Here is a 17,028-nt window from a genome sequence, read left to right as displayed (position 1 = left end):
AGAAAAACCATTTGTTTGATCAACTGTTTTTTGCCTCCTGTTTGTGCTTTGTACAGACAGAAGGCAGAAACAGTGATGTTGTACAGATGTCTGTCAGTCAAATCCTGTTACAACCGTATCTAAAGAACCAATGGGTGAATTGGGATGTATTTTTGTACAGATACTATGTGATGAACTCCAGACTCTGTACATACTAATTAACTCCTTTGTTGATATTCTAGTAGCTCCAAGTAAATTACAACTGCGTATATACACATTCTTTTGTAGTTGAATGTCCAGCTACTTGAAGCAGTTGGCACCTGCGCACGAGTCAGATGGCGTGTCAAGCGTCTACCCATGTGCCTTTGCGTATTTAGGTGCATTATCGTTAGGGACTCAATTCCCGCATGTACACAGGTGAAGACCCTCTCGCTTTAATTTTTTGAATTGATCAATACAGCAGCATGTGCATGCCAAGACAGAAACGGTTACATGTACAGAAAATGTCACATTATTGAATTCACTTCAAACAAGATTCTGGGAATTTACAAGCATCTCTAGTGTAAGTTGGACAAAGACAAGACAGTGATTACAAACTTTAACTGTCTTGTTAGTTTGATACCCTTAATTGGGTTAAAAGATTTTTATACCACTGTCACGTGACCCATTGTTCCGATCGTAAGTTTATTTTATGCAGATTGTAAACCGCTACGGTTGTTTTCCTTTACAGCGTGTCAATCACAAGAGTTGTATTCATATCTAAATGTTACAGGTAAGTATACACAACTTGTAAACCGACAATGCCTCAGCTACATAATCAATATATATTTTATGAACTGCTATTGTAAATCATACCTTGCAATTGCAGAGCCTCTTACAACTGACCTATTGCAGATTTCAATTGAGGTATTTGATAATTACTGTTATTCTAATAATACTTGGGTTATATGCCATGCTGGAAATTCCCCATAAACATGTGATCTCCACTGGTAAATAGAACGCAATATTTAACCAATAATATCAACGGTCTCATTGCAATGATATACAACGAGCATTCAAAGCATTAGTGCAATGGTGCTTAGATTATAGATCTAAAAGACGCTCAATACTTTTGTAGAGACGATGTTTTGGGTAGAGAACCATCAATGTACAAAGAACATGCATCAGATTGAATTGTTTTTCAAAATATGAACATGGCTCTGCTTAAGCTGCTGTGGAACACTGGTGGGAGAGTCGGTAATAACAGCTAAACAGAAGTAAAGTAGCACAAACTGAACTATAAGACAATCCTGAACAACCAAATTGATATATGTTGTACATGTAGGAAAGTTTCGACCATTCATTTGTTTCCACCGGTTGTGGTTGCCAAGTGGTGAAAATGTTCATATATTCACTCCCGGTGCTTACTATGGTATTTTTTGTATGAAATTTTGCTTTAACATGAATTCCTATTGTAAATAACTCCAAAACTGCTCATTTTTACAAGTATTCAGACTAGTTTTCTCCAAAGAAATATTTTGATTTTGATAAAAAATCCTATTTAACAGGCTGAATACTGTAAAATGACTAATTTTCACTGGGTTTAAATTTCATTGATTTGCCATTTCGAGCATTTTCAGTGGGTTTTAAATTCACGGTTTCGTCATTTAGATAATGTGTTCTATGCTAAGTTTTACATATTCACTGGGTTTTAGTGCATTTTCCAGTCAGCGAAATAAGCTAAATTAAAACTCAGTGAACAAGTCATTGAAAATGACACAGTCCCCGTTAAGTTCTTTTTGTGCTCGTCATATTAAAGCGGAGGAGTTGTCGCGAGAGTGTCCTTGAAACTTGAGTTCCAAGTGGCGTATACAACAGATTGTTTATTTACATCAAAACACGCGTTTTGTGTCATAGTAATATGGCCAAAATAAAAACAGCCGTTATTCAGCCATCTTTGATCTGATTATGAAACACACTGATATGTATGATGTATGTTCCAAATACGAATGAAAATGGTACATAAATTGTGGAAATATAGTAGTAAGGCCAAAAAGTCAGATGACTTTCAATCGGCCATCCTTGACCAGATTTTGAAACAAATTGTCATGGACATGCATCCTAACATGTATAAAGTACATGTATGTGCCAAATTTGAATGAAAACTGACAGAGCACGTCCAAGATACCGCATAAAAAAACAAAAACAAGATGGCTGCCAGTCGACCATCTTTCATCCAATTGTAAAATAAATCATCATGGACATGTATCCGAACATGTAGTACCAAGTTTGAATGAAAACTGACAAAGCATGTCCAAAATACAACATTTTCAAAAAACAAGATGGCTGCCAATCGGCCATTTTGAATCGAATCGCTAAACCACTGCATGTGCATATGTCCCACATAAAGTACTAGGCACATGCAAAGAATGAACGGAATCAGTCCAAAGGATTATGAGATACGACTCCGAACGGACGCACGGACACATGGACACATAATTACCCCTTTTACAGTACCTACAAACGACTTTAAACAATCACTGTCCCAATTCTTCAACAGATTTATTTCAACACTTGGCAAACACTTTCATAGAGTGAAAGTTAACTAGAAAAATAACTAAAACTAAAATAATGTAAATGACATTTGTAAAAATTAATATAATAAAGAAAAATACAAAAATTATCAGTAATATAAATGAAACACAGTATGGTTGTATGGGATTTGTTAAACCTGTTACCCCCCATTCATGTACATACGCCATCTACAGCAAGTTATGTGACCGTTTAGAGAGAAATTTCATGCCACAAGTTATCATGTACAACTGTTAGCACACAATAACCACAAAAATAGTGATTTTTTTCAATCATTTACAATTGGCTGCTATGGTAAAAACGTTTCATCATATCTCAAATTTTGGTCAAGTACATGTGGCAAAAACAAATCATATGTATTATTACCCATATATATATATATATATATATATATATATATATATATATATATATATATAAGATGGGTAAGGTTGTTTTGAATTACTGGAAAATTCATTGTACGTACTATTTATTTTTTTATGAAATAATGCTTCCATATTTTTCACACAGTATTTCTCTGAAAAAATATTTAATAATGGGGTAAAAAGCCCCAGAATTGATGACTTGTGTCTAAACCAATAATTATATAACATTTTCGAAGCATGATTTGTTTTCAATCAAATATGTTGAATACCCCAGGACGATAATATCTCATATGCTTTAAAATGTATACAATATGCAAATAAAATAAAATTCTTGAATTTCTATCCATTCGTCGTGAACGGTGATGTTACTATGGACACTGTGATGCTGCTTTAGCTCCAGGATAAGTACCATGGACATCATTGAGTATTGCCATACTAAGACTTTCACCGAAAACAAAGGCCCCGAACACTGTATATACAACACCTAATGCCAGTAGACAGTTATTCCTCTGCTTAGTTTTGGCTTTGCCTTGAAGACCGCATTGTATAAAACATAGACCTGTAAATAAATATACAACTATTTTTAGTGTTTTCTGGTCCTTCATGATTGATGCTTACATGGAGCCAATTATTATTGCATTATCTGCTGAAGCTGCCCCCCCCCCCCCATGATTCATTTAAGTTATCTATGGAGCCATGCAACAGACGATGTGTTTAACCTGTGAACTTTTTTTCCTGCCCCAAATTTTGTTGCAATATTTTAGAGATTGTTTCTACAATTTCTTTGTTAATTGCTAATTGTCTACATATTTAGATCACATTATGCAGCTATATTTTGTAAAGATTGCAAAGAACTAATGTTAATTTTAGCATTCACAAGGTTAAACATCTTTTCATTATACATCATGTCATAGATATACTCGTGTATTGGTTTGACGATCTGATTCAAAATGGCCGAATGGTGGCCAAAGCAGCAAGGACATAAAATGTTTATTATTCTATTTATTATGGCATTAAAATTGCTAAATTAAAATCATTCAAATTCATGCAGCCAATTTATCCCTATTTTTTGTTTAAAAAATTGTAACAAACATTTTTACTCAATCCTAGGGTGAAAAGCAAATTTTTTGTCATTGACAATTTCTGTAACGACATGAAATAAAGAAAGTTTGTTTACAAAAGATGCTAGCTCTAATACATACCTGGAAAAAACAACATAAAAGCAGCAGCAAATGCACCAGCAACAGATATGACCATGCCAATACTAGGAATGAATAGTGCAACTACTAATGTAACACTAAACCATAAGATGGTAGCTGAAAGTCGAAAGTATTTCTCTTTGTACATTATGATGTACGTCAATACGCCACCACAGTCCTTCAACATGCCTTGTAAAGCAGCTCTGTAATAAAATTAAACATTACATCTGTGTGTAATTTATATTGATAAATCCAATTATGCTTGTAACAAAGATGTTAGCATCAGATAGAGATTCTCTTAATTAATCTTTTAATTAATGAGGTCAAATAAAAATATTCAACTATTTGGAACCAAATATGAATAAATGAGTTTTAATGACACGCAATCACTATATTTCAGTGAGATTTGCACAAAACTGTATGGCTAAAATAGGAGGATTTTTACTTTAAACATCATTAAACACAGGACTTGTTAACTGATCGGCATGCTAGATCGAAAAAAAACCTACCCAACCTGTTTTGAGATATAATTAAATGATTGTATATAGTGACTGCTTATTTCTGATCACTTTTCTCAATTCTGGGATAATTGTGTTGTTTTGTGTCTTTAATGAAATATGTTAATTTGGTGATGTCAACTTATCCAGACAGTACTTTGATAGTTTAGCTGTTATGTGTTATAACACATGAGTCAGCTTTCAATGTGGAGATGTTGACCTTCATACGTGATGCATAATACAGGCTATTAAAGTAAAGTATTAAAGCCATTTTTTTTTTCATTAAAGCTAGTGAACCTTCAGTACTCGTTACTTCAGAACAAAGCAGAAAGGTCAGGAAAGAATATATATTTCATAATTTTTTTTTAGCAATTTTTACAAATTTGTTCTGAGAGTGACATTTTGCATATTTGAAAAGGATGAATGCAACTTTCAATTATTCAAAATCCCAATTCAAACACAAATAACATCAATAACAACAAAACAACATTTTAAGAGAGTGAATCTAAGCTACATGTTACATATACGTGAACCAAATCACTGACTCAAGTGTCCTAGATATGACTAGTCATATACTGCACAGAAGTAGAATTGATTCCAGGAACATACCTCGCACAGAAGTGTAGTATTGGATATACTGTCAATAACGATATGGTTATCATAATTCTGGCTACAGTCACTCTGATATCATTGTATCCATATGATAACAGTATATCACTGTTCACAGAATCACCAAATGTGAGGTAACCATAAATACCAATGACTGCATAAAGAGTAAATATCACAGCCATGCTTGGAATTACTACTTTTGCATACTGACCAACGGTTTTCTTCTTCAGTGTGCAGTATATTGGAACAGAGCTCAAATGACACTGAAAACAAAAATATTTAATAATGAGTAAACATTAGATTTGTGCAAAGCTTGGTGAAAACTATAACTGGTGTGATTAAAAAAATATGCCGATAATTTTCACCCCTCCCCTAAATGTCACACATCCTGGTACTTGCAGGGAAGGGGCAAAAAAAGCACCTTCGATATCTCAAACTACTCAGCAAAAAATTCAGATTTGCTAATTACAAGCAATTAGCGCAAAAATATATTGTCAGGTAATCAAATTAACTATATTTTGACATTTTGGGAGATTGTGGCATTCTAATAATGCATGCATCAACACATCTAAGTGTTGCCGGAGTGTGGTATTGGGAGTATGAAATCAAAACAAGCAGCTGGTCGGCTGAGATAGCGGAGCTGTTAGCAATGCACATTTCAATTAAAGAACAGAAGATATCATTAGAAAATGAACAATATGTATAGTATCAAAGCAATGGGACTTGCTGTTTTCAACAAGGAGTCAAAAATATCACTTTTCACCAACAATGACAAAAATAATCATCAAAATTAGATAAAATCTGAAAGAGGTCCACACATGTAGTACCTATATATGTACAATGTAATATCAAAGCAATTGGACTTGCGGTTTTTTACAAGAAGTCGAAAATATCACTTTTACCAAAAATATTCACCAAATTTAGAGAATTAAAGATATCACTGCAAAATGAACAAATCTGAGTGAAGTCCACATGTAGTACCTATATACATGTATGTAATATCAAAGCAATTGCACTTGCGGTTTTTAACAAGAAGTAGAAAATGTCCCTTTTTACCAAAAATGACAAAAATATTCACCAAAATTAGAGAATTGAAGATATCAACATGAAATGAACAAATCTAAGAGAGGTCTACCCAAGGTACATATACACCAAGTATCAAAGCATTCAGGCTAGTAGTTTTCAAGAAAAAGTTGAAAAAGTAAAACACTGATGACGACAACGACGACGACGGACAAACACTCATATAATAAGCTCCGCTCGACAAAGTCGACAGCGGAGCTAAAAATATCACACGATGAATATAAAATACAGTCCTACCTGGAATGAGAAGCATATGACAGGTACAGCGATAAAGACGTCCATCCAGGACGATGGTTCCGTAGTGATTGGACCTGGCTGTATGTCTGCAGTGTAATACTGTACAACCACTATTCCTACTACATAGAGATTGGCCAATGCACCAAAAAAACTGAAATAAAAATTTTGATATATCAGGTACTGTAAACTACTTTATTTTAGCTGGAATTAATTTTCGCTGAAATGACTTTTTGGGTGTTTTGCATGGAACTTATTTTCACAGATCTGACAAGTTGAATAAGTTGTAAAATATAGGAAAAAAAGTATATTTGCAGAATTTTATTTTCACTCCTTCAGCGAAAATGAATTCAAAGCGAAAATTAAAAGTATTTTACAGTATGGTGGTTGATATCATATAAATCTGATCAAAATAAACGTTTATGGAAACAATTGTAAACGCAGAGTGAGCACCTTCATACAGGAAAGAACTGGACAATGGAAACTGATAAAACAGATAACAGTGAGAAGGCATAAACATGTAATCAGAAAGAAGTATGTTGGACCAAAGAAAGACTGGAGCGGATACCACACAATGGGGAAAAAGGGTAGACCTGAATTGGCATACAAGAATGGTGTAGAAGATTTAATTGGAATCAGCTGCACAGAGCAATTGGAGATCAACAGCATTCTGTTATGTACTATGTGTGATGAACTATGGGGAGAATTAACTATTACTGTAGAATACTTTATTTTTGCTTGGAATTTATTTTCGCTATTTTCGCTGAAGGGATGATTCTGTGAAAATAAAATCCAGCGAATATATCTTTTTTCCTATATTTGACATTAAGCTCATCAAAAATCAGTGAAAATAAATTCCATACAAAACGCCTAAAAAGCCTTTTCAGCGAAAATTAATTCCAGCGAAAATAAAGTATTCCACAGTATATAAACTAACTACAGTGGTGGGTCTTGGCTACCCAATTATGTCGAATCACATTTTCAATTTTGACATCAAATTTAGAATACATGAACATGAACTTGAGGGATTACAAAAATAATCAAAGAAAGCTTAGAAAGAACTCCCATGTGCTGAGAGTATTGAAGACACATTAAAAATTACTTATACTTGAGATATTGATGGAATAGCTGAAAACTAATTATGCAAATCAGGTAACGGATATGAAGAGATTTGAGTGTAAAACTAATAAGGCCTGCGTAATGTAATATCTAGTATGTACCAAGTTTTATTAAAATGTGATTAGAACAAAAAAACTATGAATTATTATTAGAGAATTAATATGAAAAAATTTCAACCCAAAATTAATCAGACCTGTCTATAGTTCTAGAGCATTTATGTACCAAATTTTATTCAAATGTGATGATCAGTAATTGAGATATCAGTGTTAATTATTTTAATTAGGTGATTAATAAGCATAAATATTTACCAAAAACTAATTGTGTCTCTGCATAGTCCTAGGTTCATTAAAATGTGATGATGAATACTCTATAAAAGTTTCATTAAAATCCAATTAGTGGTTCTTTATATATCAGTGGAACATTCATGGGAAAAATTAACTAATTATGCAAATTGGGTAATTCATATCCACAATTATTTACCCTAAAACTAATCAGGTCTCTGCATAGTCCTAGAGGATCTATGTAGCAAGTCTCATTAAAATATGATGATCAGTACTTGAGTTATCAGGCAAAAAGCTGAAATAACTAATTATGCTAATAAGGTGATTAATATGCACAAATATTTACCCCCAAACTAATCAGGTCTCTGCACAGTCTTTAAGTAACTATGTACTGATATTACCCTAAAAACTATCAGGTCTGTGCAGTGTCATATGACATCTATGTACCAAGTTTCATTGAAAGGTGATGATTACTACTTGAAATATCAAAAGCTGAAAATTAATTAATTATGCAAATTAGGTAATTAATATGTACTAGTATTACCCTAAAAATATCAGGTCTGCGTAGTGTCATGTACCAAGTTTTATTGAAATGTGATGATTAGTACTCGAGATATCAGTGGAAAAGCCAAAAATTGATTAATCATTATGCAAATTAGATAATTAATATTGTATAGATTTTTACCCAAAACTAATCAAATCTGTGCACTAGTTCAGAGCATCTATGTGCCAAGTTTCATCAAAATCCAATGGGTGGTTCTTTAGATATCAGTGGAACAATCATGGAACAGCTAAAAATCAGCTAATTATCATGCAAATTAGGTAATCAAATCTGCGCATTGGCCCAGAGCATCTATGCACCAAGTTTCATAAAAAATCAATGTATGGTTCTTGAGTTATCGGTGGAACAGACACACCAACTGCAAAGACTCCCTTTTTGTGCTTCGCACACGAGAGTCAAAAATTAAGTTTGATTTGGTGATTACTGTCATCACGACAGCCATGTTCTGCATAAGTGGGAATTCAACTTTAACAACCAAATGCTGCAACATTCTTGATAAAAGAGAAATATGCCTATCATCCAAAACAAGGTTTATTTACCCACACAAGACACTCAAGCACTTACCTGGAATATTTAAGGAATTCCATTTTAGCAGGAATGCACAGTGGTAATATAAAGAGAATTGATGTCACTGATATTGTTAATCTTCTCTGTAAATACCAATGGTTACAAAAATATTCAACATCTGAAATGAGGATCATCACTGAAAAACAACATAAAAATTAATAATAAACAATAAAATATTTACCCATCTTTTAGCCAGCCACCTGTCTACCCATCCTTTAGCCTGCCAACTGTCCACCTATTTCTTTGCCAGCCACATGTCTGCCCATTATTAGCCAGTTACCTGTCTACCCGTATTTTAACCAGTCACCTGGCTACCTGAATTTTAACCTGCCAGCTCTTTTCTACCCGTCTTTCAACCAGCCACCTGTCTACCCATCTTCTAGCCAGTAACCTGTCTGCTTGTCTTCCAGCCAGCCACCTGTCTACCCATCCACCAGTTTACCCATCCTTTAGCCAGCCAACTGTCCACCCATTTCTTAGCCAGCCATATGTGTACCCTTTTTCAGCCAGCCACATGTCTATCCATATTTTAACCAGCCACTTGGCTACCAGAATTTCAACCAGCCAGCTCTTTTCTCCCCATCTTCTAGCCAGTCACCTGTCTACCCATCTTCTAGCCAGTAACCTGTCTGCTTGTCTTCCAGCCAGCCACCTGTCTACCCATCCACCAGTTTACCCATCCTTTAGCCAGCCAACTGTCCACCCATTTCTTAGCCAGCCACATGTCTACCCTTTTTCAGCCAGCCACATGTCCATCCATATTTTAACTAGCCACTTGGCTACCATAATTTTAACCAGCCAGCTCTTTTCTCCCCATCTTCTAGCCAGTCACCTGTCTACTCGTCTTCCAGCCAGCCACCTGTCTACCCATCTTTTAGCCAGCCACCTGTGTGCTCTCATGTCCCAAATAAACATACCCCATAACAAATCTTCAAAATCTAATAAACATACCTCTCGGAAAATTTCAAAAATGACCGGTAAATTGTTCCCTTGCACCTAAAATGTGCTCTTACTGGTGTATATGCAAACTTTTCATTCTCCTTGTAATTAAGAATATAAATTGACAACAAATGATGCATTTCTAGCAAAACACTTTATTAGGTACTTTGCTACACGGAGTGTTGGACCACTGTTGTTTAGCAAGGCTATGAATTGTACCTTTGGTGACAAATTTTGAAAGTTTTGGATTTTGGTTTTTGCCATTTCAAATAAGACATTTCTTTTGGGGGTATGTCTTTTGCATGACATCATTAGGTGATACTCATCTTCTACTTCGTTCTGATCACAAAGATTGCATAATCTATTTGCAAGGGGTATTTCTTTATGTCTGCCAATCTCAATTTTCAAGTTATGGTCACTGAGGCAGAATTTAGTTAAATTTTCACGCATCTCAATATTTTGCAGGGTAACAAGGTAGGTTTCAAAAGCAAAATTGGTTTTTAATTCTCTATGTTCTTAAATACGAAACCTGTAACAAACCTGGTTGGGAAACTTTCCAGCTAATCAGCCACAGTACAATGGTGACGTATTGTGCGAAATTGTTTTAAGAACAAAACTTTTCTTGATTTTTGTGCCACCGTGCGTCGATAAATATGCACAGGATGGCCGACAGCATTGATCAAGTTCGTCTAGTGTGACCTTCGTGGCTGGCGAAAAGCAAGAAGTCTAGGTGGCCATAATTTGTTTTTACAATAGGCGTCACGAAATGTTGAATCAAAGAAAGCTTAGAAAGAACTCCCGTGTGCTGAGAGTTTTGGAGACGCATTAAAAATTAATTCAAAATTACTTATACTTGAGATATTGATGGAATAGCTGAAAACTAATTATGCAAATAAGGTAACTAAAGGTCTGCACAATGTACCAAGTTTCATTGAAATGTGATTAGAACCAAAAAAATAATTATATTTATATAATAATTATTAATTATTATGCTAATTAGAGAATTAATATGAACAGATTTTAACCTAAAATTAATCAGGCTGTCTATTGTCCTAGAGCATTTATGTACCAAGTTTTATTCAAATGCGATGATCAATACTTGAGATATCAGTATTAATTAATTATGTTAATTAGGTGATTAAGAAGCATAAATATTTACCAAAAACTAATATGGTGCATGGTCTGAGGTTCATTGAAATGTGATGGGTACTCTTTAAAAGTTTCATTGAAATCCAATGAGTGGTTTTTATACATCAGTGCAACAGCCATAGAACAGCAAAAAATTAACTAATTATGCAAATTAGGTAATTAATAGGCACAATTATTTATCCCAAAATTAATCAGGTCTCTACATAGTCCTAGAAAAAATGTCGCAAGTCTCATTGAAATGTGATGATTAGTACTTGAGATATCAGGTGAAAAGCTGAAAATTAACTAATTATGCTAATAAGGTAATTAATATGCACAAATATTTTACCCAAAAACTAATTAGGTCTCTGCACAGTCCTCAAGTAACTATGTACCAAGTTTCATTGAAACGTGATCAATATTACTCGAAATATCAAAAGCTGAAAATTAATTAATTATGCAAATTAGGTACTTAATATGTACTGATATTACCCTAAAAACTATCAGGTCTTTGCAGTGTCATATGACACCTATGTACCAAGTTTTATTGAAATGTTATGATTAGTACTTGAGATATCAGTGGAAAAACCGAAAATTGATTAATCATTATGTAAATTAGGTAATTAATAATATTAACAGATTTTTACCCAAAACTAATCAAATCTGCGCATTAGTTCAGAGCATCCATGTGCCAAGTTTCATTGAAATCCAATGAGAGGTTCTTCAAAAATCAGTGGAAAAGCTTATAATCAGTTAATTATCATGCAAATTAGGTAATTAATATTCATAGATTTTTACCCAAAACTAATCAAATCTGCGCACTAGTTCAGAGCATCCATGTGCCAAATTTCATCAAAATCCAATTAATGGTTCTTCAGATATCAGTGGAACAGTCTTGAAACAGCTAAAAATCAGCTAATTATCATGCAAATTAGGTAATTAATATTCATAAATTTTTACCCAAAACTAATCAAATCTGCGCACTAGTTCAGAGCATCCATGTGCCAAATTTCATCAAAATCCAATGGTTCTTCAGATATCAGTGGAACAGTCTTGAAACAGCTAAAAATCAGCTAATTATCATGCAAATTAGGTAATTAATATTCATAAATTTTTACCAAAACCTAATCAACTCTGCGCATTATCCCAGAGTATCTATTTACCAAGTTTCACCAAAATTTGATTAGTGGTTCTTGAGATAACGGTGGAACAAAAAAAGTGACATACATACATACATACATACAGACATACAGACAGGGTAACTGCAAAGACTCCTTTTTGTGCTTCGCACACGGGAGTCAAAAATTACAGTCAATCAAAAAAACTGTTTACATGACAACAATATGCATTACTATTTTTAATTTTGTTGGCAACGAAAAGTATATTTTAAAAGAAGTTTCGAATAAAATACAGACATTGCTTAGTAGCAAACGATCACGGTATGGTAGCGAAATCCAATCATGCTGTATTTCACAAGAGAATAACTTTACTTGTTTTGAAGTTGATCAGTACTCAGTAGTGATTATAATAACGTACAAAAAATAAATTTGTTGAATTGTTATGAAATGCAAGCAAAATTCAACTTAGTTTCATCATAAGCAAATGATTTCAGTCACATGTAAACGCTTGATGTGATACAATATCTGCCATGTTTTCCATGCGCACGAGACCTGAAACAACTGTGTTTATTGGTCAAGTTGCCAATTAACCAATCAAAACGCTGGAGGGTGCCAACGTGTTTGAATTACCATAGGTCATTTAAATATTTTAATTAATGACAGTTCAGTGACTTCATGGTGAATGCAACATAGAAGAGATTTACCGATGTTTTAGTGCGATCTTTTGACTTGATTTTGATGGGAAAACAGCATGATTTTTTTTTAATCGGCAACCGTGCGTAAACTATGCTTGGACAATAACCTGTTAATAAAAGTAAAATGCGGTACATAGTTCATGCCATATTCAGTTTACAGGTACCATTTAAAAAATAAAACCATGTCATTTATTTACCGCAATCAATTCCAACAGATTGTATTTCTACATCAATAATTTATTTCCGCATTGCGTTATCAGAAATTCTTCTGAAATTCCTGAAGAATTGTGTTGACACAACACAGCATTCTGATTCTTCATTGTAAAAGTCAATGACATCGCAACTAATTTCACAATTTTATTTTACCCTCAAAGATGAAATATTCCCCTCGCATGGTGAATTAAAATTGGTCTTTGTACTCTTTTCCCGGGGGGGGGGTTGCTCGGGTAAACTTCCACCCCTAAAAAATCATGATTTTCTGAACTGCATTACAACGGCATAACACTAATCATACAGATATGGGAACACTATGTATTGTCTGTAAATATAATCTTTATAGACTGGTTATGGCTTTTTTGGCACGAAGACATGCAACAGAAGTGCTCAAGTTAACAAGAATACAAGAAATCATTGATAGGGTGCATTTACCATAGCACTACAAGGCTGGGCAATAATATGTATAAGATTAACCCTATTATCGCCTTGAATAAATATATAATGAAGAAAGAATTACATTCCAGAATGTCAAATTCCAGGTGCAATACTAACAATAACAAATGACAGTATTATACTGCACAATCCTTACCTTCATCAAGCTGGTCTCCGAGAATGACCAGGAATGTTATACATCCTCCAAGACCATAAACCATCACAAGAACAAGAGCCGCCATCTTGGTTTTATGACCGCACAGTGATGCAATGGCCAATTCAAACGTACTTGTGTTATGTATAGAGGAACAGTAAGCTAACACTATCAGACCAATGCAACTAAAAATTGAAAATACCTGGAAATAAATAAAAAGTAGCTTTACTGTAAATAGTTGAACCTTGAAAATGTTGGGCGAATTGTTAAAATGGTCAATGGTAGTGGATACCATGCAGTGTGTGTTCGAATTTATGTAAACAAACATTATATTATAAACGTGTGTACGCTGCGAGTGCCATATTGTCCATAAGGTGCAACACCCACTTCTCTTTAATTTGTTTTAGGCCTAACTAAAAACAACTTTCCCAAAGAAGAGTACTGGGTGTTAAATTACTTGCATGTACAAGTTCTTTTGTTTAAAGGGGAACCTCTCAATCCCATGGATTGCACCACGTGCTCATGGGTAATTAACTCCGCCCCTGTCCACTAAGTGAATGAATGCTAATTATGCTCGCTTACTCAAACTGTGATTGACAGGCATTTTGCATACAATAGCCGCCATTTTAAACTCAGGATTTTTACTTTTCACTGCACGTTTCGACCGAAAAAAACATTTATACGTCAAAAGCACAACCAGACGAGTGTAATCGCTAGCGTACATATTCATGCCCCCGTAGAAATGTATTTGGAAACACAGCTTGATCTCTAAACATAGTAAATGGCACATTTCACGGAGCTCCCGTCACAATGTGAGCGGCTTGGTTCGGATTAGCATACTAATTGCGGTGGCCATCTTGCCCCTATTTATAATATCGGTTCCCTTTAAATTTTGTTTGTTTATTTTGTTTATTTTGTTTCAATGTACATTAATTCTAGAACATAAAGAGATGCTGAATTGTTTGATTTACAAACAGTGAGTTATGAACGTTGAGTCAAAGTTGGTATTCAATTAATAGTCACCAAGGAACTGAACTTTGAGTTATGGACAATATAGTTTGTGTTAACAGGCAATTATTTTTGTTGTTTCGCAAATACACGCAGGGACAGTAGCCTAAAGTTGAAACAAACTTGCTCATCGCATTATCAAAAATGTATTACAGCACATCGATGTCTACTTTATGTTTATTTTCGCTTGGAATGAATTTTCGCTGAAGGAATAATTCAGTGAAAATAAAACCAGTGAATATACACTTTTAGGTGATTAATATGCATGAATTATTACACAAAATTAGTTAGGTCTGTGCATAGTCCTTGAGCACTGATGTACCAAGTTTCAATGAAATGTAATGATAAGTACTTGAAATATCAGCAGAAAAGCCAATAATTTACTAATCGTGCAAATTATGTAATTAATACCGTATGCACAGATATTAACCCAAAACTTATCAGGTCTGTGCATTGTCCTATGACATCTATATACCAAGCTTCATTGTAATGGGATAATTAGTACTTAAGATATCAATAAAAAAATATGAAAATTGACCAATCATTATATACAAATTAGGTAATTAATATATGTACAGATTTTGGGGGCTGGGGTAAGGGTTAGAGATGGTGTTAAGGATGAACTCTTCCCGGATATTATTGGTCTAATTTCTGATCAGTGTCATGATGCCAACCTCTCCAAATCTGATGCCAACACTTTTTGTTAGCTAAAATACCAACAGTATAGCCATCAGGGTGTTAGCCAGCCACCAGTCTACCCACCAAACAGACTGGCACCTTTGATTTTGAACTGGCAACTTTTTCCCATTTTTTTTTCTATTGTTCTTTTATAATTTTACCAAAATATATCCAAATCCATTTACATTTTTTCATTAAGTTGGATCGTTTTGGATTGGCAGTTGCAACTTTCAGGCTAATAGCATGATAGCTGTAGAATAACACATGCTACTAATCCATACTAAAAATGTCAAACTTGATGCCAGTGAAACAAAATATGAAATTGGCTATAATTTTAAACTTGTTGATGTCAGAGATGTCATTCATGATTTTGACAGCCAATCAATACAGCTGGTTAGAACTCAAGACTGGTCTTCTTTATTCCTGAAGACCAGTCTAATTTAACTTAATTTTCTTCATAAATAAGTTTTCTCCTGCCACATAAATCTATAGTTGAGTAAAAGCATATATAATGTCAGACTATAGGCGCTACAGTAGGGTAGCTAATCAGGTACAATCTTGCAAGTCGATTGAGCGTCGAGGGTAGCGCTCTCGAAAAAAAAATTGGGGGGGGGTCGCCCCTCTAAAATAGAGCTGAAACCCTTTGTGCAGGAAATAGCGTTTTAAGATGGTCGAGATTTTTTAATTTTGAAGGGGGAGCATGCCCCCGCACCCCCAAGTAAGGTAAGAAGATCTCGCCCCCCGCATGCAAATTTTCATGCCGCCGCTCTGAATCTATACAATTCGATTGGACAGCGGGTTCAAGTGAAGTTGACTTCTAAAATGAAACTACAAAACTTACCACTTGCATTATAATCGTTACAACAATTCCACCAGCTGCGCCGAACGTTGCCGGATATGCTAGCATGCCAGCCCCGCAGCAAGCTTTTATCATGATGATAGAAGCCCCAATAACCGAGTTCTTACCAGCGGCGTTATTTTCCCGCGTACTCTCTGTAAACGAACTTGATATATCGATCGTTCGTGCTTCTGACGTTGACCAAGAATATACCCCATGGTTGTGATCGGGAGTGTCGTCGACGTACACTTTGCTAACCGAGTCGTTCAGCGACGCTTGTACGGACATCACTATTATTATTATTACAATATCACAGTCAAAGTCCGTGAAAACATTTGAAATGAACCAAGTCCATGTGTACAGTCACTGACGAAGAACTTTGCATGTCGTTTCTGTTACGAGTCTGCTTGGACTGCACGATGCATCAGGCTGACCGGTCTCCCACACGTCCCCGCATAAGTCTCACTTTTCTCGGAACTGTTCGGGTCAAAGTGTGGTCGCGCCCTCAAGCGTCGTTATAACGAGACCCGGGTCATGATCATGATGATGCGCATATTTACGTGTAAGTGTATATATCAGCGACAATAGTTCGTGTCAAAATCCGTCTAGAACACATTATCTAAATGATAAAACCGTGAATTTAAACCCCACTGAATATGACTGAAGTGGTAAATCAGCAAAATTTAAACCCAGTGTAAATTAGTCATTTTACAGATAGTATGCACATTTTTTAGTTCACTGTCAACCTGTTTTTGT

At 34.8% G+C, this 17,028-nt stretch overlaps 1 protein-coding gene across 1 annotated transcript; it reads right to left on the bottom strand.

Moving 5' to 3' along the window:
* Nucleotides 1–3,002: 3,002 nt before the first annotated feature.
* Nucleotides 3,003–16,723, bottom strand: LOC102805183 (sodium-coupled neutral amino acid transporter 7-like). The gene is made up of 7 exons (XM_085503795.1): nt 16,276–16,723; nt 13,752–13,950; nt 9,064–9,202; nt 6,541–6,691; nt 5,221–5,483; nt 4,118–4,317; nt 3,003–3,474 (listed from the first exon to the last, which is right to left on the bottom strand). Exons 1-7 carry the CDS (start codon nt 16,558–16,560, stop codon nt 3,284–3,286), a joined length of 1,428 nt encoding a protein of 475 aa, XP_085359921.1. The 5' UTR covers nt 16,561–16,723; the 3' UTR covers nt 3,003–3,283.
* Nucleotides 16,724–17,028: the final 305 nt, after the last annotated feature.

This window comes from Saccoglossus kowalevskii, chromosome 9, assembly GCF_978046115.1.
Source record: "Saccoglossus kowalevskii chromosome 9, keSacKowa6.1, whole genome shotgun sequence".
Taxonomy (NCBI): Eukaryota; Metazoa; Hemichordata; class Enteropneusta; family Harrimaniidae; genus Saccoglossus; species Saccoglossus kowalevskii.
The sequence above is the reverse complement of the archived record's forward strand: the minus strand, read 5'-3'. Positions and strand labels throughout refer to the sequence as shown.